Raw genomic sequence first — 27,361 nt, 5'->3', positions numbered from 1 at the left:
CAGAGGCGGTGCTTCCCAGGCTGGGTGCTGCTGGGATGCAGACTCCCCTTCCTGCCTGCGCAGCAGCCGCCAGGCCGATGGGACCTGCACTGCGCCTGCGCTGTGAGTTCGGAGCGCCCGTGACTCGGACCCGGTCCCGTGGGCGGGAGCGGGCTACGGGGGGGAAGTCGCCGACTCCACCACAGATACTGGGACTCCCGCCACCACAGAACATCGGAGCCCTTGAGAAAAGTTTAAAGTCACCTGAAAAGCAAGCAAGAGGGCGAACCGACTGCCAATAAGAAAAAAAAAAAAAGGAAAAATGCACCTGCGCCTTACATTAGGAGTTTGGTTGGGAGAGAACATGAAAGAAGGTAAGAAGAGGCGCATTTGAAAACGGACAGGGAAGAAGGGCTTGAGGGGCCATGACCTCGATGCGCTTGCTTTATGGAAACCCCTGGCGAAGGGGGACTCGCTAACGCGGCTCACTCTTCGCCAGGTCCCCGGCTGGGATCTTTGTTGGGAGACAGGCCTGCCTCTCCAGGTTAAGGCCCCTGCGTGTAGAGCGGGGCGGGCTCCACTCTGCAAATGGGACTGCCAGCTAAAATATACCTAAGAAGGTATTTTTATTTTTGTTTTTCGGCCGGGCCCACAGCATGTAGAAGTCCTGGCCAGGGGTGGAACCTGTGCCACAGGAGTGACCCTTGCCACAGCTGTGACAATGCTGGATCCTTAACATACTGAGCCACTGGGGAATTCCAAGACATTATTTTAATTTTTTTCAATTTTTAAGTTAAAAGGTTTTTTTTTTTTTTTTTTTTTTTCTCTTTAGGGTCGCACCTATGGCACATGGAAGTTCTGGGGCTAGGGGTCGAATGGGAGCTACAACTGCTGGCCTACGCCACAGCAATGCTGGATCCTTAACTCACTGAGTGGGGCCAGGGATCGAACCTGCATCCTCATGGACACTATGTCAGGTTCTCAACCTGCTGAGCCACAAGGGACCTCCGAGGTTATTTTTAGAAGTCTGAAAACATTCTCCCACACAGGATTTAAATTATAGCTGTTGAGAGCCTAAACATACTTCTTTTATGTGTGATGGAAAAACAGAATCCCTGGGGCAAAGCTTCCAGAACATCAGAAAAACAACTGGAGCAGAGCCCAGGAGGCGTTCAGATTGAGTCTTCCCAGACTGCCATAAACTTGGGGGTGTGTGTGTATGTGTGTGTGTTTGTATCAAGATGCAAAGGTTAGGCCAGGCTCTCAGAGGACAAACTCAACAACGCGGGGAGCATCCGAGACCGAGGCCTGTCCTCCTTGCCTCAGAGCAATCACAGCCTTGGCTCAGTAGCTGAAACACCTTCAGATCTTGTACTAGAACCACCTGCAGTCTGAGGGCGCCACACGCAGTGCTTGTCAGTGAAGTGACACTGAGCGTGGGTCCTTTCTCCAATTCTCCTCCTCTTCCTACGGACAGGCCCGTCTCGGTGTGTCTGTACTTGCGAGGCGTTCACGTCCAGGCCAGATCTTTTGGATGCTCCACACCAATGCCCGACTTCGTACTGCTTGTGAATGGGGCTTATCTTAAAAATGAAGAGGTTTTTAAATTCATATGGAAATTCAAAGGCAGTTCAAGGATGGCCAGATCAATCTTGAACATGAAAAGCAAAGTAGGATAACTCACACTTTATGATTTAAAAACTTACTGTCAAGCTACAGTAATCAAGACAGTGGGGTGCACACAAGAGGACAAACAGATCAATGGGACAGAGCTGAGTCTGGAAACAGACCCATGCACTGATTGCAAGAGGACGCCAAGATAAGTCTAGGGAAACAAAGAATGGTCCTTTCAGCAAATGATGCTGTAACACCTGCAGAGCCACAGGCAAAAGAATGAAGTTGGACCTCTATTTCATGCCATATTAAAATTATAAAATTAATTCAAAATGATCAAGAGCCTAAATGTAAGAGCTAAGATCATAAATTTCAGGAGAAAACAGGTGTAATTGCTGTGAACTTGGAAGAGGCAATGAACAATATCTTAGAAATGACACAGAAAACACAGGCAACCCAAGGGAAAAGAGATAAACTGAACTTTATGAAAATTACAGACTTTTGTGCTGTAAAAGACACCATCAAGAAACTGAAAAGACAACTCCCAGAATGGGAGAAAATCTTTGCAAATCCTATGTCTAATAAAGGACTTGTATCTAGAACATACAAAGAACTCTTACACCTGAATGATGAAGACAAATAACCCAATTAAAAATGGGCAAAGGGGAGTTCCTGTCGTGGCACAGTGGTTAATAAATCCAACTGGGAACCATGAAGTTGAGGGTTCGATCTCTGGCCTTGCTCAGTGGGTTAAGGATCCGGTGTTGCCATGAGCTGTGGTATGGGTCGTAGGCGCGGCTCGGATCCCGAGTTGCTGTGGCTGTGGTGTAGGCCAGTGGCTGCAGCTCCGATTAGATCCCTAGCCTGGGAACCTCCATGTGCTGTGGGTGTGGCCCTAGAAAAGACAAAAAAAAAAAAAAAAAAAAAAAAAGGCAAAGGACCTGAATAGACATTTCTCCAAAGAAGAGAAGCAAATGGACAACAGACACATCGAAAGACAGTCAACATCATCAGCTGCCAGGGAAAAACAAATAAAACCACAACGGGACCATTTGATACCCACTCAGATGAGCTATAATCAAAAAGTCAGATGAGCACTAACGTTGGTGAGGAGGTAGAAAAACCAGAATCCTTACACCCTCCTGGAGGAAACGTAAAATGATGTAGCAGCCATTTAGAAAATAGTCTGGCGGTTCCTCTAAACTGAAACACAGAGTTACCATGAGACCCAGAAATATGCCCAAGAGAAATGAAAGCAAGTCTGCACAGAACTTGTACATGTATGTTCGCACACCGTTGTTCCTAAGAGCCAAAAGCAGGCACGCGCAGAGGTCCACGGACAGACCAATGGGCAGACAAAATCTTACGGTGGACTCTAACTCGGCAATAAAGAGGAACGAAGCACTGACACGCCGCGGTTCAGATGAACCTTGAAAACATTAAGCTACAAGAAATAAGCCAGTCACAAAGGCCATTAAATCAACCATACTTGAACGTTTTGAAAAAAGGGGAAAACAGAGTCTACACATGTGCCTATTAAAATCCCCACAAACCCCCAAAAACAAAAGGCCACATACTGCATCCCACTGGTGAAAGGTCCAGAAGAGGTCAATTCATAAAAGGCAAAAGTAGGTTACGGTTGCCCGGGGGCTGGGGGCTGGAGGGAAAATGCGGAGTGAGGGCTGCGGCCGGGGAGGTATCTCTGGGGAGTCCTGAACATGCTCTAAAATAGATTCGTGGTCGCACAACCCTGGGATGATATGAAACTCTGTTAACTGTACCCTAAATGGGTGATGTACCTGGTATATAAATTCTATCTGGGAAAAAAAAAAAAAAAAAAAGCTGTTAATAAAATTAAAAAACAAAAGGAAGAGCGATAGACCCAAACTGGGCATGCAGGAACCACCCAGGCTAGAATCAAGTCCTCAGGGGCTCACTGGGGCCGAACCCGCGGCCATCTGGAGCGTACACTAGGGGACGAGTAAAGGGTTACTGCGCATGCGCGCGGAAGCATTCGCCTTCCGACGCCTTCCGACGCCTTCCGACACCTTCGGACGGCTTCGGACACAGAGAGGTTTACTGCGCGTAACTGGAGCGCAGAGGCCCACCGTGGGGAAGGTGGAAAGAGAGGACGTGCCTCGCAGGTCGCCCCGCTCAAGAGGCTGTGCTGACCCAAGTCCTCCGGCAAGGACTTCCCAGGAAAGAGGGGCCCGGGGCTCATCGCGCACGCGCGCTGTTGCACTCCCTCCCTCGTCTGTAACGGAGCAGGGGATGCTCAGTTGTAACACGGTGAGGCTGATCGCTGGGGGAGCCGGACGGCCTCCTGGAACCGCCAGACCACCTCGCTCGTCGCTCGGATGTCTGCTAACATCCTCCCTAAGACAACCCATCCCGTGGGGACAAACTGGCTGTGACAGCAGACATCGTTGGTCAGAAGCTTTTCTAGGGTGGTAGAGGACATGTCCCACTCACGGTGTGGCTGTGACCTTCAGCATCCCGGGGAAAGCCTGAATATGGGACATGGACCCGAGCCAAGCCCCAGGGGACGTCTTCATGGGTTACAAATATGCAAAAGTAATAGGATGTCTACTCTCCGGATGAATGGAAACAGTGTTTCACTGAAAACAACCACAGCCCTCACAGGAGGTAAAATACCATTAGATTTTGTGTTCTCTATTTGGGACAGTCCAACTTATTTATTTAGTAACATGCAGACACATTTTACTGGGTGAGTTATTTGTCGATTATGTAGAAATTTTACTGCCTTTACTACCCCTATTTTTTTTTTGAAAAATAGAAATAAAAATTTCGGAATCTACTGGCACGTCACCATTTAGAGGTCTTACACTGAGGTTCTTCAGAGACCCTCCACAAGCAGCGTTCACCGAAATCGACTGTGACTCAAGGTTCTCAGAACCGGCCGAGGACCACAGAGGTGGAGAGGCTGTGTCCGCAACCACTGGGACACATCTTCCTAGAGGTTTGCGACCACCGGTCTCCATACCCTCCCAGCACACCCGTGATCTTCATCCCCCCGCCCTGTGCGCTTCAGGTTGTGTGCTTCCGATTTCTCCCAGCAGGTTCCCCTACAGATGCTGACGCACCCAGACCCGGGCTCTGCGCCCCATCCCAACTCTTTGCATCGGGCCTCCCAAGGGCGTCGCACAAGCCTCATGACGATTCTCTTTGCAGACAGTCCCTAAAAGGAGGAAGAGGTCCTGGGAGAGGTGGATTCGGCTGTCTGGCTTTCGGCTGTTTGTCACAACCACACCCACAGACAGTACCACCCGCGTGCGCCCCACCCCGGGCCCTCCAGCTACGGCTGCCTGGCGGCTCTGGGATGGTTCCGAGTGAACGACTCCCCAGGACCCTCCGTGAACCTTGCAAAGCAGCGGAAGTCCACCACCTCCCAGCGGATATAATGATACCTGGTGAAGCAGAGGGCGGAAGCTTCTGATTCCAGCCAAGGGGATGGGACAGCGCCGGGGGTCATCAAAAATGCGCCCCTCTCTCTGGCTGACACAGTGAATAGCACGGCCTAGGGCGGGGTCTGGGGGCAGGACAGAGCAGTCTGACTGCCCAGGGCACAGCCACGGGCGACGGTATGATTGTGGGTTTTCTCCATGGGGAGTCTGTGCCTCTGCCAGCACTTCCTTCTGAACCTGGATCCACAGCGGAGGTGAGGCAGAACAGTCTACACTGAGGCTACGTGAGAGGGCCACTGCGTTCTGTGCACAAGGGGGGCTGGTGGGCCGGTTCTTCCGGTCAGCCCTGGGAACTCTTAAACCGTGGCTCTAGAGGGCTTCCAGTACCTTCTAGTGGTACCGTTGGCCACCCTTGGTTGTCGCATCATTTCGCATCTGCTGTCCTAAGTATCAGCCAGCTGCTTGTGTGTGGTCACAGTCCTGCCACATGGCTTAGAGACAAAAATGGGATAAAACCGCCCTGACCGACAGCGACTCAAGGGGCAGCCCTCCACCAGGAACTCTTCTCAGAGCTGGTGTGGGGGCAGCGGGGAGACCTGGCCAAGCCCTGGTGGCTTCTTCTGCAGCTCTGACAGAGGAGGGACCAAAAAGGAGACTGAGACTTAAAAACAAACCACGTCCCCAAATCCCTAGAGAGCCTGCACCCCACAGCTCTGGTCATGAGGAAACACCAGACCCCACACGACCCTAACAACCCGTGGACACACCTCAGGAAGCCACTCAACCGAGGATGGCCCTGGGCTTGGAAAGTCGGCCAGCTGGTGGCCGGTTCGCTCAGTGATCAGGCTACTAAGATGGGTGTCCAGCCGGTCTCCCTCGGTGCCCTGCAAAGCTTGCTCCTAAACTGACCGCAGCCCATGCTGCCCCCCACCGACACAACCGTGGACACGCTCCTCCCAAACTCCAGACAAGACCAGTGGTTTACTCTGCTCAGCAAGACTCTGCTTGAACAGAGTAATAAATCATAATAAAAGTATCACACAGCAATAAATTCAGCGGTTTGGTTTCAGGTACTAAGTGACGGTATCCATTCTTCAATACTCTCGTTCATTCATTCAACAAATACCGTGTGCCTATGAGTGCTCAGCTCTGTTCTCCCTGCTGGGGGTGCAGCAGGGAATAAGACCGGCAAAAACACCTGCTCAGGTGTGCAGAGTGTGTGTTCAGGGAGAACAGAGCAACAACCCCTACAGGAGTCTGTGATACACATAGTGTGTTAGGTGGTGTGAGGAGCCGTGGGGGGCGCTGAGCGGGGAGGTGGGGGGGGGCTGAGCAGCAGGAGGGAGTGCAGAGGGGGCTGGCTGCTGCTTTGGGTATGTGGTCAGTAAGGTGGGTCCTCCAGGCTAAGAGAGGACTATGTGTGGCTCTTGCTGAGCCCTGGGAACCGCACCTGCAAGGTCAGGGAGGCTGGCACGGGGTGCTCTTGGGGGGAAGGGCTATCAGGTCAGGGGGAGCAGCCTCTGGGCCATTCCAGGCACTCTGGCTTTGCTTCTGCATGAAGAGGAATCTCTGGGGGGCTCTGAGCCAAGAGGGATGAAGTCCTGGATTTAAAAGGCTCACCTCCGGTGGCCCTGGGGACGTGAGAGCACAGCAGGGCAAGGACCTGAGAGCCGTTCTGGGGACACAGCCCTAGCACACATATAGGCCCGGCACATGGCGGGTAGTCCATGTGTGTTTATGGAACTGACCAGTGCGGGGACTGCAGGTGCTCAGCCTAGAGGTGCCCCAAGTACCAGAGCTCACCAGCAGAGGGCGCACGAACCCCGCGCTCTCCAGGAGGCTCCCCCAGCTGGACACTGGGGAGACTCGGCGCTTCCCAGGCCAGGCTCTGTGCTGCTACACCCGTGTACCCACCTTCCGTCTCCCACCAGTGTCCTTGGCAGGACAAGGGCAGCTGGGGCAACTGAGGCCTCCACACTTCACCCCACGTGCCAGCTCCTCCTGCGCCCACAGCTCTGGCTGCGCACACTGACCCCCAGACTCCATCTCCCTGCTCCCACCCCCGCAAGTCCATTTCTGTGTAGACACCAAGCGAGCCCTCCTGTGTTCCTCTCCTTCCTAAGCCTTCATTCTCACCAGTATCTGGCCAGGCACCAGGGGGAAGGGGAGGAGCTGGTGCCTAGGCCCTTCTTGGGGGGGTCCCCTCGCCCCAGGGCACTCACCCACGCAGTCCTTCTGGTTCCAGTGGAGGCGCCTCCCCGGGGGACAGACGCATTCGTAACTGCCCTTGGTGTTGACACAGCCCTGGTCGCAGCTCCCGTTGTTCATGCTGCATTCATCCACATCTGGAAGCAGAGGCGAGAGTAAGGGCAGGAGGGGGGCTGGACGGGCCAGCCGAGGCCACACCCTCGGGGCTGGCAGGGCAGGACCCACCCGGGATGGGGGCAGGGAATCCCCTGGCCCTGACCCCAGCCTGACACTGTCACTGGATGCAGACACGAGACATACCCGTGAGCTGGCGCACACACAGGGCTCTCACAGACACGGACACACATCCCTCCCCCAGGAACCTCAGGGGTCTGCTGAACTTGACCAGCTGTGCCCAGACGTGCGGGAGGGCAGAGAAGTGGCACAAAGTAAAGCTGCAGTCAGGTCTTGTGGGCAGGGGATGAGGCACAGGGGCCCCGGGGCCCAAGGCCTTATCTCCCTGCAGGACTTCAGCTGTGCCCTTACGGAAGCGAGCCCCCGGTGAGGACCTGCCTTCTTTGGGGCCAAAGACCTGCAGGTGGAGAGCAGCAGGCCCAGGGAAGCCAGTGCCAGGTTTTGGGGAGCCCCTCCAGAAGCTCCGCCCGGGAGCCACCCCCTACCTCCAGCACCAGCTGTGTCTGAGCCCACCCAACCTTCACAGCTGCCCAGCACCCGAAGTGTGGCTCCCCCAGGTCACAGGAAAGGAAGAGACATGGACCCTAGGGCCATTCTTGACTCCCCTACCTTCGCCCCGTTATCTGTGGCTCCTAAATGCCTCTAGAACCTTCCATGTCTTCCCATCCGTGGCTCCTAAATACCTCTGGAACCTTCCATGTCTTCCCATCCCTCCCCACACTGCCTGAACTCCAACAGCTCTCAAGACTGGGGCTGTGTCCCCACTGGTGCCCTGGTTCCACTCTCCTAAACATGGAGCAGCCACGGGGATCTCCTCACATGAACTTGACTGTGTCACATCCTGGCTTAAACCCTCTAGTGGTTCCTCATCACACTGGGAATAAAAGTACAAGGCCCCCAGCAGCTCACGAGGCCCTGTACCCCTCTGCGTCTCCCACCAGGCACCAGTTCCCCACGGGGCTCCCTCTGCCTCAGTGCCTTTGCACTTGCTGACCCCTCTGACACGCTTCCCCTCGCCGTGACCCGAACACTCCTCCTTTTAGGATGCCCCATTCTCCCCATACTCCACCCTTCTCCGCTGTCAGCCCCTCCCACTGGAACCAGCTGTTTGGGGGAGACTGTGTGGAGACTGTCCTCCCTTCTGGCCTGGGGTTCCCCGAACCTGCTGTTTCTGGGCCTGTCCCCGCAGCTGGCTGAGGCCTGGTGCCCAGGGGATGCTTGCTGGGTATCCCCCCCTCCCCCGCCTGCCTTGCCCTTGGCTGAGCCCCTCTGCCCGCCAGTCCCTCCCGGGCCCGTCAGAGTCAAGGTCAGGGTTGGGTGTGGGGTGCAGTGCAGGTGGCCGTGCGGCCGGGCGCGTGCCTCTGGGGGGAGGTGGCCCTGGCGGGCGAGCTGCAGACCTCCGCAGTGGGTTGTCCCGTAGAGCGTGTAGCCGCGGTGGCACAGGCATTGGAAGCTGCCCGGGGAGTTGATGCAGACATGGTCGCAGGTCCGCTCAAAGGAGCACTCGTCGATGTCTGTGAGGCCACAGGGAGACAAGTTGGGGAGGAGTTTCAGGCGTGGGGGACGGCACAGCCTGTCCCTCAGCCACTCAACAACACGTGTGCATGGACAGTCCCACGTCCCAAGCCTCAGCACACAGCTGACCCACAGTGAATGCCAGGCTTCTTGTCACTGCGCGATTTTCTATCTTGCCTCCACCCCCCATGCTTCCTCGTATCTTCCCTGGAGGCGGCAAGGGTGCACTATGTTGTGTAGAGGGGATTACGACGAAGCGCGGCCATCCTGACACCTACATTCCGGGTGTGGCTGGGCAGGTATTTACTCCACACCTGTAGGGAAGAGAGGGCTGGCCTGCAGAAGTGGCTGAACGGGGACATGAAAAGAGACCTCTCGGATGCTGCCTGAAGCGTGTTCTCCCGTCACCCCAACTGTCCCTTAGAAGATAAGGAAAACAGCACAGATGGAAGGGGGTGGGGTGGGGGTGGGGGGGGTGGATGCTACTTGTAAGGAATAACAAAACAGCCTTGAGCGTTTGTGGAATTTGACTCTGACCACCCTGGCGGCCAGCGTGAAAAGGGAAAGAGGGACGGTCACACAGTGCTTGTTCCTGGAAAGGAGAAGCCGAACCACGTGTTCACAGGAGACAAGTCTGACCTGGCCATAATTTCTGGGGAAAATGGGCCCGTGGGGCGGTTGATGGGGGTCCTGAGGGCAAGGCAGACATTGCCCTGTCTCTCTGTGGGCACGGCATTTGGAATTGTCTTTGAATACACTGGTTCCCATGGCTATAGATGTGTACGAACAACGCTGGCACGAGGAAGGACTCACACTGTGGGTGCTCAAAGGAGGATGCGACTGCCCCACGGGGGATCTGGGAAGATGCCTGGTGCTTTGGCACCTGGGTGAGACTGTGAAGGATGAGCCTGAGACCTCATATCGGGAATGAAGGCGTGAGTGTGGGGGAAGGGCACTCCAGGCAAAGGCTTCCTGGGGATAGTGTGGTGCTCAGGGGTCCAGGGGTGGCCTGGGGGCCCCATTCCTAGGGCCCTGAGGGCCAAGCAGTGAAGCTTAGATCCCTCCCTGCCGGAGCTGGGGACCCAGGGGCTGTGCTGGAGCAGTGGTGGGGCCAGAGCCCCAGGGCCTGGGAGAGAGGTGTCAGGGAGAGGATGGAAGCAGCTCAGCCGGAGCCTGGAGCCCGGAGCCCAGAGCCCTGCCACCACCTCCTCCTTGGACGACAGCCGCTTCTCCCACAGGGCAGCTCGGGAGGCAAAGTCAAGGGCCCTCCCTCGGCCCTTCACAGAGCGCACAGGCAGACAGAGAAACAAGAGTCAAGTGAGAGGAGCCTTGATCGGGGCCTGAACAGCTGCCGTGCTCCCAAGGGGCCCTGGTGCCCTGACAGGAAGACAGACCAGGTTGCCCGACCACGGATGCGTGGATGCAGAGGCTGAGCTCAGGGAGGGGAGTGACTGGCTCAGGTCACGTGATCGCCCCAGGGTGGGCTGGCCAGGGAGCCTCCCTTCCCAGGGGTGAGGCCACCTTGGGGGAGCACCTCCCTGCCCCCTCAGGGCCTCCTGCTGACCCAGGCCAGCCTCCAAGAGGCTGTGAGCCCCATGCCAAGATTCCGCCACGTGCAGCCTGGGACTCCTGGGACCACGTGGAGAGGAAACGAGTGAACTGCACTGAGCCCCTCCTCACCCCCAGCACACCCCGGCCTCTCCCTCTGCCCGTCTTCCCAAAGCTGTCTCCGGCCCAATGACCTCATCAGGCCCCACGGGGCTCCCTGCGGTCCCTCAAACCGCCTCAGCCCCTCAAACGGCGCCCCTTCCTGGATGGGTTTACCTCTGCTGCGTCTGGAAGACGTGTATTCATCCTTCAAGCATTTCACTCACGTTCCCTGCCCCACAGCGCCTTCCCTGACCGCTCTCTCCCCTGCCCCTCCCCTGGGCTCTCTCTCTGCATCCAGGACGTCTTCGCGACTTGTCCTGGGCTGTGATTCTTGGTTTCTGCCCAGATCGCTCCTCCCACTCCCCCTGTTCCTTGCGGCCGCCCAGAGACCCCAGAGACCCTAGGGAAGGGCTGTTGGAAAGCGCCCGCCATGCACCACGCCTTCCACCAGGTGGCAGCACCTCTGGAGCCACCGAAGGCGGCCTGGGGGCCACCGCGAGGGGCGGGGCAGGACCAGCGATGGGACACTGGCTGTGCCACCTGGGATGCATGCTTATCCCTTCCTGGGCCTCAGTTTCCCACCTGTAACAGGGAGAGGGTGGACTGGGCGGCTTCTGATGGCTCCTGGAATCACTAAGGACGGGGAAGGCAGGGAGGGCGAGGGCACAGGCGGACGGAAAACCACGCCCAACCCCTCGGGCCCCGCCCAGTCGGTGGACAAGCCCCACCCCACGCTCGCCTCTCCTCCCAGGAGCGTGGGTGAACCCGGGACGCTGGGGGTCCACGAGGAGGAGGGCTGAGCGCCGGGGCTCGCGGGGCTCACCTTGGCACGTTCGCTCGTCGGTCAGCAGCTTGTAGCCCTTCCGGCAGCCACACTCGAAGCTGCCCACGGTGTTGCGGCAGAAGTGGTCGCAGCCTCCATTGTTGACCAGGCACTCGTTGATGTCTGCGGAGCCCGGCGGGAGGAGGCAAGGAGAGTGGGCTCGACCCCAGGGGCAGGACCGACGGCCCAGCACCCCTCCCCCACAACTGTCCTGCTGCCCGCGGCCCAGGGCTGCCTCGGGTCCCCCAGCTGAGCACAGCCGCCCCCTTAGACTGGGGGACCCTGGCATTTGCGAATACAAGGGCGGGGAACCCATGCCTGCAGTGCCAGGCAAGACAGCAGGGACAATGACGTCCCCCGTGCCCTCTCCTTCTGCAGGTGGCTGGAGGGCAAGGAGGGCTGGAGCGGGCAGGCTGCTTCCCCACCTGGGGCTCTGGGCAAACTACCGGGGCTCTGGGCAAGCCACCTGGCCCCTGGAGTTGGCTCCCTGTCTGCAAAGTAAGGGTCAGAAGCGCCCCTGCGTGGAGGAACACCAGGAGGACGACATGAAATAATGTCCTTAAGGTGCTGGAGCTTTGTCAGTGCCCAGTCAACTCTTAAGTCCAGTTTTACTGATGGGGAGGCAGGTGTCCGGCTGCCTCACTTCCCAGCCTGGTTCCTCCTGCTCCTCCTCCCCGTGCCTGCAGGTGGGGTTGAGCTGTTTCTTCTCTCAGCATTTCATGAGCTGTGACTGTGCCCTGAATGTCACCTGGCACCACCCCTCCCGAGCATCCCTGCCAGTCAGCCTCTGCTTGCACACCTCTAGTGACGGGAGCTTCTTCCGCACAGCCTGGTCTGTTGGCTGGCGCCTCACCTCCCAGTGAGTTCCCTCCCCTCCTTGCCTGCTCATCTGGGCTTTGCCCCCGTTGGTCTGGCAGACCAAGCTGTCAGAGACCCTGTCCCTGAGGTGTCTCTTCTTACTCCAAGTTCCTCTTGGGCCCAGCCCTGCGACCCCCAGGCTGGTCACCGCCCTACCCGACCCAGCAATTGGAAACAGAAGCAGAAGATGACTTTTAGGATGGTGTTCTCACCCGGCTTTGGAGGGGCCGAAAGGAAGCCATGGAGGCGGGCAGGACTTTTCTTTCTTTTTTTTTTTTTTTAGGGCCGCACCTGCAGCATGTGGAGGTTCCCAGGCTAGGGGTCTAATTGGAGCTACAGCTGCTGGCCTACACCACAGCCACAGTAACGCAGGATCCGAGCCACATCTTTGACCTACACCACAGCTCACGGCAACACTGGATCCTTAACCCACTGAGCAAGGCCAGGGATCGAACCTGCAACCTCATGGTTCCTACGCGGATTCGTTTCCGCTGCACCACGAGGGGAACTCTGGGACAGGACTTTTCTGTGTTGGCCACTGGCCACATCTTAGCAGAGATGCTGACTCAGATCCCAGCACCCGCTGAGCCTGGCCTGAGTGGGAGCAAGGTCAGTCTGTCCCCGTTTCACTGAGCCCCGCAGAGGAGACCTGGTCCTATTCCAATGACCCCAGTCTCGGGCTCAGCTTCTCACCATGCTGCTCTCACCCAATTCTTTTCTTTAAAGCAAACAGGCTGCACTTGACACTTGCTGGAAAGCCCCAAGGCTGCGTTCCCACAGAATGCCCCCCAGCCTAAAATAAAACCCACTAAACACTAGGAAAACAGGGATTTAAAGAGAACAAGGCTGAAATCCCCAGGCAGGCAATTTTCAAGAGACTTTGGGAGGGGAACAGGCACAGCCAGTCTGGCAGGGGCAGGTCCTAGAGCCCCTTTCCCGTGGAGGCTGGGGTGGGACTGGGCTCCGCGGAACGTGGACACCCAGCAGACGTGCCCACCATCCGCTCGCCCTTGGCTGGCCTCCCTGTGGCACCTTCACCGCAAAGACCCACTCTGTTTGTGTGTTCTGGCGATTCTGGAGCCAGGAAGATGGGAAGGGGGGACCCGAGGTGGCAGGCAGCTGGGGTGTGGGCTCGCCGGCCCAGCTCTGACACCGGCTGCTGCGCGTCAGCTGGGGCCTGCACCTGTCCCAGCGCTGGAGGTGCTCTAAGTGTCTGCGCTGAAATGACTGCCCAAGACAGACGCTGCTCGGCTGAGAATTCTGCATGGGCTCCGAAGCCCATGTTTCAGGAACAAAGCTGCCTAAGGATGAGCTCATGCTCCGGAGGAAGCAGCAGGACCCTCTGGTGGTCACTGCACCCACTGGGCACCACCTGGCGTGGTGACCAAGCCAAGCACTTTCTGGCGAGGTCTCAGGGGATGGCCGGAACAACTGAGGCCAGGTCACCCACTTGACAGCGCAGGAGCCAGATTCAAGCCCAGCTCAGCCGTCTCCAAATTCGGGCCCCTCCAGTGCAGCACACTGGCCTGGCAGCCCCCAGAGAAAGCAGACGTCGAGTTCCGCGAGGGCCGCTCCAAGACAGCAGCTTGGGCATCTCTGTTGCCCCACTCTTGGGACTACAGGAAGATGGGGAGATGCTAGCTAGATGCCTCTGGCGGGAGAACAGAGGCCCCTCGCATCTCTGCACAGCCGCTCTGTGATCCCAGGCAGGGAAAGGCACCTCTCTGAGCCTCAGGTTCCCTGTCTGCAAACGGGGCTGCTGAAGGCACCTCTCCAGCATCATCTATTAAGACTGAGGGTGCAGAAGGGGCTCGCCTCCTTAGGAATGCCTCCGGCCTTCTGGAACCCCCGAATCCCATCCTCTTCCCCATCTGGCCACGTCGGCTAAGGGGCTGTCAGGGCAACCAGACAGGCGGTGGGAGGCATGTTTGCTTGAGGCCCAGGCCAGTGAAGTGGGCTGCCCGGGGGTCAGAGTGTGGGACGCGCCCCTACCCCAGCTCCAGCCCCAAGGCCAGAGGGACGATGCCTCATACAGGCCCCAGCCTTTGTTGTTTTTTGTTTTTTTTTTTTTGCTTTTTAGGGCTGTACTAGCATATGAAGTTCCCAGGCTAGAGATCCAAGCCACATCTGGGACCTACACCACAGCTCACAGCAGTGCTGGATCCTTAACCCACTGAGCGAGGCCAGGGATCAAACCTGAGTCTTCACGGACACTATGTTGGGGTCTTAACCTGCTGAGCTACCAAGGGAACTCCTCAGCCTTCGCTCTGAAGAGCCTCTGCTCCCCTCTCCACCTCCCACCCCTCCGAGACGCCCCTCCTTCTCCACTGCGCTCCCACCTACCCCGGCCAGGCGGTCAGCAGCCCCCACCATGGTCCCAGGAGCCTTTTGCAGGGGCTCCGGCCCTCCCCTCCGTGGCCTCTGCAGGCCTGGCTCCCGCCGTGGCAGCCCCACCCGACCCTGCCCGGGGGCAGCCGCCCTCTGGGGAAACCTTCCGTGACCTTCTCTCCAGAGTGAGCTGCTCCAGGTCCCAGGACCTGCCCTCAGGGGGATGAGAGGGCGGGTGAGGGGGCCCAGCACGTGGCCTGCACAGAGGGACTGCCAGGAGGGCACCGAACGAGTGGATGAGTGAACGAGTGAGTGGGGGGCAGGGTGGCTTAGAGGGGGGTCTTGGACCACCCGGTGGAACATACGCCGCAGCCCCCGACGCCTGCACATCAGTGCGGCTGTGGGAAGGGCGAGGCTGAACCCTGGGACACACGGAACGACTGTTTCTGTCCTCCTCTGCCCGGCCCATGAGGGGCACAGCCTGGTGCATAGGGGCCGCGTGGGTGAAGGTTTTGGGTGGCAGCAGAGGGAGGGCGCTGGCATCAGCCTAGGGCAGCCTAGGGGGCAGGGCCCGTGGGCAGAGGCAGTGGGGGAGGGAAGCAAACAGGCAGGGGCTGGGGCTTCTCCCAGACTGTTCTGGCAGGTGGTGGGGGAGGGCTGGTGTCCCTGAGGAAATCCAGGGTCCAGCTCAGGGAGCTGAGGCCCCAGACCTCCCTCCTCTGAGAAAGGCCACTTAGCATGGCGCCCGCTGCCCAGTATCACGCGGGGGCAGCGCCAAACAGGAAGCCCTGACACTGGACCCTGCACTGTCCACACCCTGCAGGCGAAGCAAGGGCCTGGGGCAGATCCTGCGGACGCCCCTGCCCCTGATGTCTGCCCATGCCTGCCCCCGCCTGCCCCCGTGATCCGTGTCTGTCCAGGCTCTGGATTTCTCGAGACCTTCAGCCATGTCTTGCTTGACAACAACTTTCTGGCATTCAGGAAACACTGACCCTTTGATAGCCTCCTGTGGGCCCCTGCCAAGACTGGGGTGTGCACGCCGACCGAGGTGCTAGAACCCAGGGCCAGGGCCTCGGTTGGCCCTCGCCCCCTGTCCAGCACCCCTCCGACCAGGCCCTGGGAAACGCAGGCTGTCAGCCCAAGGCTCTAAGACAGCAAACTCTGGGGTCTGGAGGTCAACACTTGGTTTCCAGGGGTCCCTGATTTAAAGCTGTTCTGACAGTCAGAGTACGCAGTTCTCCACCAGTCCCATAACCCCTGAATTCCTTTTCTTTTCCCTCGTCTTTTTAGGGCCGCACCTGGTTCCCAGGCTAGGGGTGGAATCGGAGTTGTAGATTCCGGCCTACACCACAGCCACAGCAATGTGGGATCTGAGCTGTGTCTGCGACCTACACCACAGCTCACAGCGACGCTGCCGGATCCTTAACCTACTGAGCGAGGTCAGGGATCGAGCCCGTGTCCTCATGGACACTAGTTGGGTTTGTTACCGCTGAGCCATGGTGGGAGCTCCAGGTAATCCTCGAAGTCTAATATCCATGACAATCTCCAAACTGCCCTTCCCCACCTCCACTGTCACCCCACGGCCCAAGCCACTGTCACCTCAAGCCCAGGTGATACACGGCTCTTCCAGACCCTGCCTAGAACCCCCGGGCAAACAGTGGCAGGGACTGTCTCAAAATGAAAGTCTGGCTGTGCCGCCTCTGCCCATGGTGGCTGGGGCCTCCCCGGGGCTCACAGGATGCAGGGCCAGCGCCTCCCCTGGCCAGCCTCGCCCAGTCCTGCCCAGATCTGCTCGGACTAGAGCCTCTGCCTGCGTCCTCCCTGAGCCCCCAGCCCAGCCCCGGCCGGCCTCGCTCCCTGCCTCGCTGAACTTCTCCAACTCAGCACCAGGCGGCCTGGCAGACATGCTTATCTCTGTGACGTCTAAAAATGAAAATCGGTTGCCTTTGCTCAGAGGAAGATCCCGGGGACAAGGAATTACTGTTTCATTCACGGCCTCTCCTGCACTCACCCAGGAGGAGCCCAGAGAACCCACCTGGGCGGGGCACAAGTGCCCAAGCAGACTTCCTGGCTCCAGGGAAGCAAGGTCTGCCTAAGGCAAAGGGGCCGCCCTGGTCAGAGGGCGCAGGAAGCACAGAGGGGGCCTGGGGCTGTGCGGCCTGCTCCCCTAGACACCTCTTCCCATCCCAGGTGCCCCTTGGGCCACCAAGGCATGGGCGGGGGCAGCAGTCAGAGCCCCCCCCGGGTTCCCCTCCTGGGCCACGTGACTGCCGTGGCCCCTTTCCAGCCCAGACGGTCGGCTCTCAGGGGCGTGCTCCTGGCCCCACGTCAGGAATTAAGCGGGGGCCGGCCCCTCCTGTCCTGGGCCAGCACTGTGCCCTGGAGTGGGGGCAGAGAGGCCTGATTCTACCTCCTTCTGTCCTGGCTCCAAGGGCAACTGGCCGGCCTGCTGTGACACTGCTGGCTGGGTCAGCAATGGACCTTGGCCAGGCCTCCTGGCACTGGCCCCGCCTGCCCACCTGCCCGCCAGGAACACATCTCGTGCTGAGTGGGCCGACTGGGGCTACAGAAGGGCTTTGCTTTCCAGCAAGTGGGTGGAAGGACTGTTATTTCTGTCAATAATCAGCAGGTTCTTCCTGGCAAAGGGGACGGGAGAGGCAGTCATACGCTGTCTGTTTTTACAGACTTAAAAAAGCCCCTCTTGGACTATTTAAAATCCCCCTAAGCCTCTGCTGTAAATATTTTCACCCACTGGGCTTTGGAAGTTCGAGCTCCTCTCCCCTTCCACGTGGCCTCCAGCCCTGGCCACTTCCTGGCAGGGTGGCAGGAACAGGGTAGTGGCCTTGGCAGGACGGGAGCTGGAGCCTTGGGGGTGCTGAGGGCGGCACCTCGCTGCTTTGCAGGAGCTGAGTCACCGCCCCAGGCCCGCCGCTTGGGCTCCTCGATGCCCCCTTGTTGCAGGACTGGCCCCTTCTGTCCCAGGGCTCAGCCAGCCCTGGCTCCCCAGCCCCCTTGCTTCCCCTCCCCTAAGGGGTCCCCACAGGACTGAGTGCCCTGGGGCCCCTCAGCAACTGTAGGGTGAGTTGGGGAGCGCGGGGAGAGAAAGCTCACTCTCCTCTGGCTTCCAGCAGCCAGCAGACCGACCCGTCCCTGGTCCCTAGTGCCTGTCCCTAATTGCAATCAGAGGTCCTCCTGCAGCCTCAGCCCCCAGTTGAGATCCCCTCCCCCAGAGGCGAGCTGCGCAGTGTCCATGTTCCCATCCTAGTCGGAGCCCTGTCCTCGCTGGCTCCCAGATCGAAACACGCACCACAGCTAAGGTGAGTGCGTGGCGGCAACAGCCCTGCCCACCCCGGAGAGGCCACCAGGAGGCTCTGCCAGCCTTGGAAGCCCAGAGTAGAGGCACCCTGTTTGTTTAACCCGGGGTGCGGCCTCATTGTTGGATAGCAGAACCCTGCTTAAACCTATTGCTATATGGCGGAACCAGGGTCCCCTTGAGCCCTGCTGGGAGGTGCTGGCGCTGACCCACCTCTTCCGGCTTCTCCAACAGAAATGCACGTGGCAGCTGACTGTCCTGAGCCCTACAGCTACACGTGGTCACACGCCCAGCCCAACCATGCAGCCCCCCCACCACCCCGCATCTGGGCGGGGTGGGAGGGAGTAGCAGGTGCGGGACCTGCTTTGCACTGACCTTTGCATGTCTTTCCATCTGGCTGCAGCGTGAAGCCCACCGGGCAGCTGCATCGCACACCGGTGGCTGTGTCCTTGCACGTCCGGTCGCAGCCTCCGTTGTTTACTGCACACGTCTCTGAGAAGGCAAAGAGACAGATGCTCAGTCTCCTTGGAGGACAGAAGCCACCACCATTCCCCAGTTGTGGGGGGCTCTCCCAAGGCAGGAGACCTGAGTTCAAGTTCTGGCTCTGATACACTCTAGCTGTGGGGCCTCTCTGAACCTCAGGCTTCCCATCTAGAACACGGGACACCACCACCATTCCCCCCAAGATGATGACAGACAGAAAAACTGCGAACCACAGCGGGCTGTGCCGGGGCGGGATCAGCCCTACTGCCTGGACCAGGGTGCCGAGATCGGCCTGGCTGTATCTAAGTGCCAGGGAGAGATCCCTACACCCTTGCCCTACCTGGATTTGAACTCCAAACCCAGACTGGTGGTTCCTGGGGCTCCCTGATTCATCTTGGCTAGTGGCCCTGGCCGTGGAGCTGCAAGGAGAGGTTCCCTGAGCTCACACACCATCCATCACCTTGATGAGGCTCTCAGCCCAACATCTGTTCTCACTGAAGGATAAGCCGAAGGCGTCTGTTTTTTGTCCGCTTGAAGCTAGTCTAGTGCTTTTTTTCTTTTGCGAATTCAAAGGGGCTAGAGTGGCTGGGGCATCACTGAGGTCACTGAGCCGTCGTGCGGCGAGAGTGATCCTCCCCAGACCCAGAGAAGGGGCTGGCACGGCTGGTCACCGGGGCTCGCGGGGCGCCTAGTTCCCGGGTCTCTAAGCCTTTCCACCTGGGTTTCTTCCCGAGCGTCTGGCCTGCTTTGACCTTGTGGGGACGGTGCCTGAGTGGGCTTCCTTCTCCTACTGGCTGCTAGCATGTGAAGAGCCAAACCTCCTACAACCTGGAATCCCCTGCCCACTGAGGCTTCCTGGGTGCCCTGCCCTGCTGGCCTTTTCCCTGCAGTTTCTCCCTAATCGGTTTATTCTGTCTGTCCTTCTGCAGCGTCTGCCTTCCTGCGAGCTGCCTTCAGTTCTCTCTAGGAGGAGTTGGGAGCTGAACATAGGCGTGATAACTAAAAGAACACATAGCCCCAGGTGCCAGGAGTCCCTGCTGCTAGTGCCTTTCCTTTGAACTTCAACTTGGGGCGGGGGGCCAGTGGAGCAGGGAGAGGAGGAAACACGGCTTTCCCTCTGCTCGTGTGTGTGTGTGTGTGTGTGTGTGTGTTCTCATGGTGGGTGTTGTCCTGAGTGTGCTGGGCACAGGGCTGCCTGCTGCAGAGGGCCACCGGCCCTTCTCCTTGATGCTGAAGTCGTCACTATGATGGGACCCGCTGTAAGGACCACTGAAAGGCCAGGCTCCTTGCCTCAGGCTCTCCCCAGGCTTTAAGTGGGTCTTTCTCCACACATCCTAGCCTAGCAGCCAGGTGCGGCAGCTTCCGCCTCCCTGCCTCGGGGTGCACTGCTCAGCGGCTTGGCGGCCTGGCGCCCACTCATGGTTCAAGGCCGGCTCCCAGACCACCTCCAAGCGCCAAACACGGGAGGAAGGCCAGCCCCGCTCCCTGTGCTCCTGCAGGCCAAACTCTGACCTGCACACACCTGCCCAAGCCCTCTCATCTCCCCATGGGCTGTCTGCGGGGCAGTGGGGCTAGGACCCTGGCTCTGTCACTCACTGAGTGACCTAGGTAGGCCACCCCTTGGGGCTCAACCTCAGCACGCACCCCTGGCAGGTGAGGATGGCAAGCCTGCCTCCCAGGGCTGAGGTGAGGATCAGAGAAACCCCAGGCTTCACAGCGCCTGGCCCGGGGCTCAGCACGTGTCAGCTTCCTCCCCTGGGGTTACAGCCAGACAGGGAACCCCCCTCCTGTCGTCACATCAAGCGCCTGTTTAGCCTTCCCCATGGGAGAGCCCCTCTCAGCTGCAGGCAACTGAAGCTCAGGCCTTGGAGAGGTGCGGGGACAGGGATGCTGGGCAGCAGCAGGTGCCAAGGGCTCGGGCTGGGGCACCACTGGGTGGTCTTACTTGGTGACAGTGGGAGGACCAATGGCCCCTCCCTGGCAGTAGAGGTGGGTACATCGTGGCCACTGGGGCCATGTCCCTGAGAAAGGGACCTGGCCAAACAGGCTCCAAGGGGTTTTGCAGGCCCTTCCTGTCCCTGGAGGCCCTGATGGAAATGAATCCTGGGCCTCCAGAGTGGCAGGGGCCTTGGAGACCTGGGCCCTACCCGTCCACTGGGCAGATGGAGACTGAGAGAGGGCTGGGGTCAAGGCTGGATGGCCACCCCCGTGCAGGCCTCTCCCCTGACCGTGCCCTTTCAGTCTCCTGTGCTGCCCTGGACTCCGTTTGTACAAGAAGATATGCTTCCCAGGAGGGGCGCTCTGGGTGCCAACCGCCCCGTCCCACAGGCACCACCTGCTCCAGGCCCGCCACCCAGAGCTTTCCCAGCCTCAAGCTCCTCGTGCTCACAGCAGCTCCGTGAGCTGGCGCCTGCCCCCTGTGCCTCCGGGGCGCGGAGCTGGTGCTGGACACTGGGAATCTGCCCAGAGTGGCGTGGCGGGTAAGTGGGACCCACTGGGCCTGATTCCACCGCACCTGACAGCCTCAGATCTCCACCGCAGCCCCCCGCACCAGGCCTCGCCCTGGCTGAGCGGCCGGGCGAGCGGTGACTCCCCAGCTCCTTCCCCAGCACTTCTTCTCCGCGAACCTACCTCTCTGCCCCCAGGACTAACCTCCCCTACCTGGCCTGGGGCCTGGTTCTTACTGCTGCAGTTCTGGGCCTGGCCACCAGTGTCCTCTGAGGTGACCTGCAGAGACCCCCGCAGGGCTCCCTCTTCTCCAGACTACTGCCTCTCCCTGGGGAGCTGGGACCTTCGGGCTCACCTAGTAATGCTAAGAGCCAGCATTCGCCCGGGGCCTTCTCGGCCAGGCTCTGTGCTGGGGGTGGGGGTGGGGGGGGGCAAGCACACGAGCACACAGCCACCAGCCTGTCCTCTACGCCGCCCTCCAGGGGCCGTGGGCAGCTCCTGCACCCGCTCCCAGGCCCCGTCTACAGCACGGGTGGGCCGTTTCTGCCGCGCCCACCTGGGCTGCACTGCTCTGAGGTCAGCACAGGTGCGTTGTCAAGTGCAATACACCTGGAAAAGGTGACAGCGAGGTCTAGCCAGTCCTTTGGGCTAAAGTGGGGTCGGGGACTAAAGTCTACAATGCGAAGCAGCGGCCTGGGGGGTACTGAGAGCTTTGTCCCCAGGCGTTTCCCAGCAGCGGCTGCTGGGTGCTGCTGAGGGGGCTCCTTGCCTGCAATGGCAGGCAGCCTGGGTCACGCCCCCTGGGCTCCTGGCCCCAGGGCCTCCAAGAGCAGCTTCGCTTCTCTGTTCCCTAAGACCAGAGGTCACCCAGGCTTCTATTCTGCCACTGGGGTCTCAGAGTCAGACACCATATGGGCCTGTCCTCTCCTGATGACAGGATCAGCCCACGAGTCGGGGTGGCAGCAGCGTCTCGGCCCTGGGAGAGGTGTGGGGAGTGCTCTGGGGCCCAGCACAGGGGGTCTCTTTCAAGTCACCCGAGTCTCAAAGGAGCTGGGGTCTATGCCAGTGTGGTTCTGCAGGCCTGCCCTGTGAAGCACCTGCTGCCAAGGGAGGCTGGCATCTTGGTGCCAGACCTCGGGCTGGGAAGGGGAAGAGGGCAAAACCAAACCCAGAGTTGGGCCCGGGCTCTGAAAACTTTCCTGTTGGATCCTTGAGCCTCCGTCTCGCCCTGCGTCTGCCTCTTTCTAAAGGCCTCTCCGCTCCCCTGGAGAAACAGGGGGATGAAACCTCACAGGCACAGCCCTGCGCAGCGGACAGAGCACTTCTCAGCCTCTAACCTCCGCAGGCCTCACGGCAGCCCTAGAAGAGGGCCCTTTTGTAGGTAGAGAAACTGAGGCTCAGAGAAGTTTAGGAACTTATCTAGGCAAAATTAGCTACACAGTTTGTGAGATCAACAGCGAAACAAATATGAGGGCTTTGTTCAAAAATTAATAATGTTTTTTCGGTCTTTTTAGGGCGGCACCCACAGCATATGGATGTTCCCAGGCCAGGGGTCCAATCAGAACTATAGCCGCTGGCCTACACCACAGCCACAGCAACAGAGGACCTGAGCTGTGTCTGCGACTACACCACAGCTCATGGCAAGGCCAGATCCCCAACCCACTGAGCGAGGCCAGGGACAGAACCCGCATCCTCATGGATTTAGTTGGGATTGTTACCACTGAGCCACAACAGGACCTCCCCCAAATTTGTCTAGAATTTTAAGGCAGACAACAGAGTCCTCAGCCAGTTGTGGGTCCTTCTAAGGGCAGCACCCTGGGTGAATGCACGCGTCACACACGGTGAAACTGGCCCCGTGTCCGGGTCACACAGCTATTGGGAGGAGCTGGTATTTGAACCCAAGACGGTGAGACTCCAGGCTGATGAGTGAGCCAGACCAGGCCAGAGAGCCAGGCCTCCAAGGGGACCCTCAGGGGAGGTCTGCCGTGGGCAGCAGAGCTGGTGGCCTGAGGCGATGGCCATGAGCGCCCATGGTGCCCGCCTCCTCACCCAGTGAGTGGGGCGAATTCTTACCCCACAGGGCTGGGCATGGCGGTAGGGAAGTGGCCTGAGCGTCAACCCCTTTTCGGCAAGCAGAAAACCCTGGATGTGTTGAAAGGTCACTCTTTGGTCCTGCCCTGGGGGAGTCTTGCTTTGGGCCAAACCCTGAGAGTCAGGGATGAAGACAGAGGCAGAGCAGATCTGAGCAGACAGGGGGCAGCGGCTCACTGGGCCCGCTCTGTGGCCCGGCCAGGCTCCATCAGAGGGACTGGGCTCGGCCTGCACGGCATCTGTGAGTTGGCGCTGCCTGCTGGTCCCACCCTAGCCTGGGGCAAGGTCTGGCCTGAAGGACAGTCACTGTCACAGGGCAGCAGATTAGACGTGAACTATGAGGCAGAAAACACCATTCTAGATGTCGGTCCTGTGAGCTCCAGCAAGTCCCTTCCCTTCCCAGAGCCTGAGTCTCTGGATGCGCCCATGGACACGACAACATCCACCACCTGGCTCTTGCAAGGCCCAGACTAGAGGTGGACGTGACGGGCTTTGTAAGCTGTCATGACCGTGCCCACCCGCTCACTCTTGGGGCCATTCCGTAGGACCTCTGCGTGTGAGGCCTCCGTACCCAGTTTCTGGCCATCTAACAGCTCTTTTCTGAAGCCTGCTCTGCGCTGGGCAGACGGCCGTAGACACGCCCTGGTCTCTCGGCGGCCTCAGCAGGGCAGCAGGTGGCTCCCTCCTCTGTCCGACCCATAGCTGGGGAACGATCCCTTGGGTGCTGGGTGGCCGCGAGAGAGGCGCTGGAGGGGAGCCTGAAGCTGACCCAGGCCTCGGGCTCCTGGCTTCTCAGGGGAGACAGAAGAGGGCCCTCGCCCTGCGTCTCTCACAGAGCCTGGGCTCACCTCCGGCCCTCAGCCCGTCCCCTGAGCACGGGCTCCACGGGTTCAGCAGGGTGGCCCTCAGGAGCCGAGGTGCGCCGCCTGCACGGGGAGCTGCACGCGGGTCCAGAGCCCAAGCACCACACTCGGCTTTGCACAGGCCCTGCTCTCCCTTACCCGTCTCTACGTGCCGACCCCCTGACCTCCGGGCTGCCCTGCAGTCATCACCACTGTCGCAGGCTTGTGCTCCTCGCAGCGTCCCTTGGAAAGTGAGGAGAGCCAGGCCGGGACAGGAGCAGGGTTGCCCAGCCGCCCCGCAGGGATGGAGGCAGGAGGCAGGATCACACACCCCTTCTACAGAAGGTTCAGGAGCTTGGAGGGCGGAAGCTGCCTGAGAAAGGTCACCTGGCTGGTGACCCTTCCTTGGCACTAGGCTGGCCCTCCAGCTGTGTGTGACCCGGGAGGTTGAGTGTAGGCCCTTCTCCCCAGAACACCTGCCAACAGAGCACTTACCCTCCAGGCTCTGTGCAAGCCTGGCAGGGAGGCAGGCCTGTCCCCAGCCCTAGCCCCTGGAGGGAGCGTGGTGCGGGCTGGTGGGCAGAGCAGGCTGGTGGGAAGCTGTGCCAGCCACTCACCTCTCTGAGCCTCGGTTTCCTCGTGGGAATGCTGAATGGCATTCTTGCAGGTGGCGGGAACATTAAACACATCTAGGTCCACAAGGACCTAGCGCTGGGGCTGCTCAAAGGAGGGGATGCCTGCGGCTGGCCTGATGCCCTGGGGACTTGGAATGGAGATGGACAGGTCGGCCGATAGCCTGGGGGGAAGGAGGCAGGGCCCTGCATCGCTGTGCCTCCCCCTCTGCCCCTCCGACCCTGTGACTTCTTGGGGCCAGGCCGGGGGCAGGGCAGAGCCTGCGTCCACCCTCTCTCTCTCCTTCCCCCGAGTTCCAGCCTGTGAGCTGGGTGGGCCTCCTGGAAGGGAAAGGTCGTGGGTGCCTGGCTGGCCTCTGAAGGGTGCTCATTTACCCTGCTGGTTCTCAGGTCCTCTTCTTACTGCATCAGCCCCCTTCCGACCCGACCAAGGTCAGGCAGGGCCCGCTTCCCGCCTCACCGTGCGTGAATAAAATGCGAACAGCCAGGGGAAGAAGAAAAGGGGAGGAACGGAATGTGACTGAGCGCCAGGCACGGGCCACACACATGGTCGAGTGCTGCACGCGAAGCGTCTCGCCCAGGCTGCTTCAGGGGAGAGTAAATCCTCTTTTTGCAAAAGAGAAAGCTGAGGCTCAGGGATATGAGGTGACTCTAGGGTGGTGATGCAGGCAGGGAACCCAGTCTGGCTCCTGAGCCTGGGCCAGGACAGCAAACTGGAAAGAATTACTGTTAGTGAAACTCCCATCAAGAGTCCCTGCTCTGAGCACAAACGTTCTTAAAACGAGGATCCAGCCTGGCCGAGCAGCCCCAACCTCCCTGGGACACACCAGGCAATCTCACCCAGGAAGCCCTGCCCTCTGGCTGCTCGCCGCTCAACAGCCAGCTCCTGGCACTTGGTCTGCAGCCACCACCAGGCCTGCCCTCAGGTGGAGCCAGCTAGAGGGAGCCCCAGGGAGGCCAGGTGGGCTGGAGGGGCGGGGCCTACCCAGGTGGGTGGGGCAGGGGGCCCAGGCCCTTGATCAGTTTCATGTTTCTATCTCTCCGGCTCCTCGCAAGGTTGTACCAAGAAGGAAAAGGTGCCTTGGGCTCCAGCGGAAAATCAGCATTACCGTCCCAGGCCCTCCTGAGTGTGGCAGGGCAAAGGGGCCACACTGACCAGCAAAAACATCATGAAGTGGGCCAGGGACACTGCAATCACATCCCCGAAGGGGTTGCAGACCCATGTGGACCAAATTCTGAAGCAAAGAGTTAAAACAAGACAGGGAAGGGACTGGGGACAGGGAGGGGCTGGTGGACAGGGAGGGGGCAGGGGAACACAGTCTCTTAGGTGACGGCTCAGGCCCAGAAGGCGCGTGTGCGGGTCAGGTGTGCCCAGCCCCCAGTGGGATGGGGCTGAGTGGGGGGGAGCAGGGCCACCTGTTATCTGGGGGGCTCACTTTCACTCTTGGTCCCCAGAGCGGGCGGCTGGGTTTTAGCCTCGCCCCATCTGGATGGAAAGCTGGCGCCTGCCTCGGGGCAGGGCGGGGGCTGGCTGTGTGGAGCCTGGTGCAGGCTTGGGGGTGTGAGTCACGGAGATGGTTGGGAGGGGCCCTGCCACAGATCAGGTGGCATTTTACACAAAGCCTGAGAACCGGGCAGACCACTAAGAAGCACCCCTTGATGCTTCTACCAGCTGCTCTGATTGATGAAGCGCAGGCCCAGGCATCACTCATCCAGTGGGTCCTAGTCCCTGAGGCCACAGGACCAGGAATTGCTTTTCTACTTTTTTTTTTTTTTGGCTGTGCCCGAGGCATACAGAAGTTCCCAGGCCAGGGGCTGAACCAGAGCCACAGCAATGACAATGCCAAATCCTTAACCGCTAGGCCACCAGGGAACTCCTGCTTTTCTACTTCACAGCAGAGAGGGGAAGAGAGTGGCTGAGGCCACCAGGGGGAACATGGCAGGGCAGACTTCCCACGCCCAGCCCTTTGATGGGGGAAGAGCCATGCGGCTCTGGCTAACCCCCTCGCCTCCCGGGGCTGGGCCACCTCTGCCTGAGGGAGACCGTGCTACCTCCCTCAGGGTCATCGCTGACCCCGGCCACATCACCCTCTCTGTCCTCCATCCCATACTCCCCCCACCCCACGCTTCCAGCCCTCTGGCCTCCAGCTGCCATCTGTCACCCTCCCGCTGGCGCCACGCTCACAGGCCGGCCTCACCCCTGTGGATTTTCCACTGGACGCGGGGCCTCCTAAACCCCATCTGCTCACGGTCTCTGCACCCGACTGCTAGACTGCAGCCCGTGTCTCCTGGTCGGTGCTCTCTGACCCCACGGCCCCCACAGCAGCAGCGACATCCCCCCACCCACCCCCGGCGCCTGAGGTCCTACCTCACAGAACCCACTCTCAGAGTCCTGGGGAGGGGGAGCCCACCCGGCCACTCCTGGGATCTTGCCCTTACCCCACTCTCATTTCTGGGGGCTGTGACAGTGGTGCTCAGAAGCACATGGAGGTGAAGTCTCCATGGCTTTCAGGCTTTGCACAGACTCAGATTTCATGGGAGGCCCAGAGAGAGGGGAAAGCTAGCCAGCCTCAGGCTCCAGGGAAGCCGAGGGACGTAGGGGCGAGCGCCGGAGGTCAGTGTGCTTGGGTCAGTGCAGTGACGGGGTGAAGTCTGACCACCCTGGTCCTTCCGCAACACGAGCTCAGGGCCTGGAGCGCAGCCCTATGAGTGGCGAGGCCATGGCTGGAGGAGAGGGCGCCTGCCGGGCCCCCCGGTCCACCACCATCTCCCTTCAGCTGAGCCTTCCCTGGCAACTGTCCTATGTCATTAGTCCCCTGCCTCAGACCTGCCTGAGCCCCCTCCCACCGCCAGGCTCCTCCAGGCCGGGTCCTGCCCTCACTCTCCTAGCCAGACACCTGCCTACGTGAATAGGGAGCAGCAAGGCCCTCCTCGTCCCTGGGTACCTCCTCCAGGAAGCCTTCGTTCATGCTCCGAGC

The 27,361-nt window shown here is 59.7% G+C and overlaps 1 protein-coding gene across 1 annotated transcript in view; it reads right to left on the bottom strand.

Moving 5' to 3' along the window:
* The window catches only part of SCUBE1 (signal peptide, CUB domain and EGF like domain containing 1), a 130,861-nt gene that overhangs the window by 23,103 nt on the left and 80,397 nt on the right, over positions 1-27,361 (bottom strand). Inside the window, 4 exon segments of the mRNA XM_003125983.6 lie at positions 7,241-7,363; positions 8,798-8,914; positions 11,389-11,511; positions 18,263-18,379. Coding sequence (XP_003126031.6) covers positions 7,241-7,363; positions 8,798-8,914; positions 11,389-11,511; positions 18,263-18,379 — 480 coding nt within the window.

Source organism: Sus scrofa, chromosome 5 (assembly GCF_000003025.6).
Source record: "Sus scrofa isolate TJ Tabasco breed Duroc chromosome 5, Sscrofa11.1, whole genome shotgun sequence".
NCBI lineage: Eukaryota > Metazoa > Chordata > Mammalia > Artiodactyla > Suidae > Sus > Sus scrofa.
The sequence above is the reverse complement of the archived record's forward strand: the minus strand, read 5'-3'. Positions and strand labels throughout refer to the sequence as shown.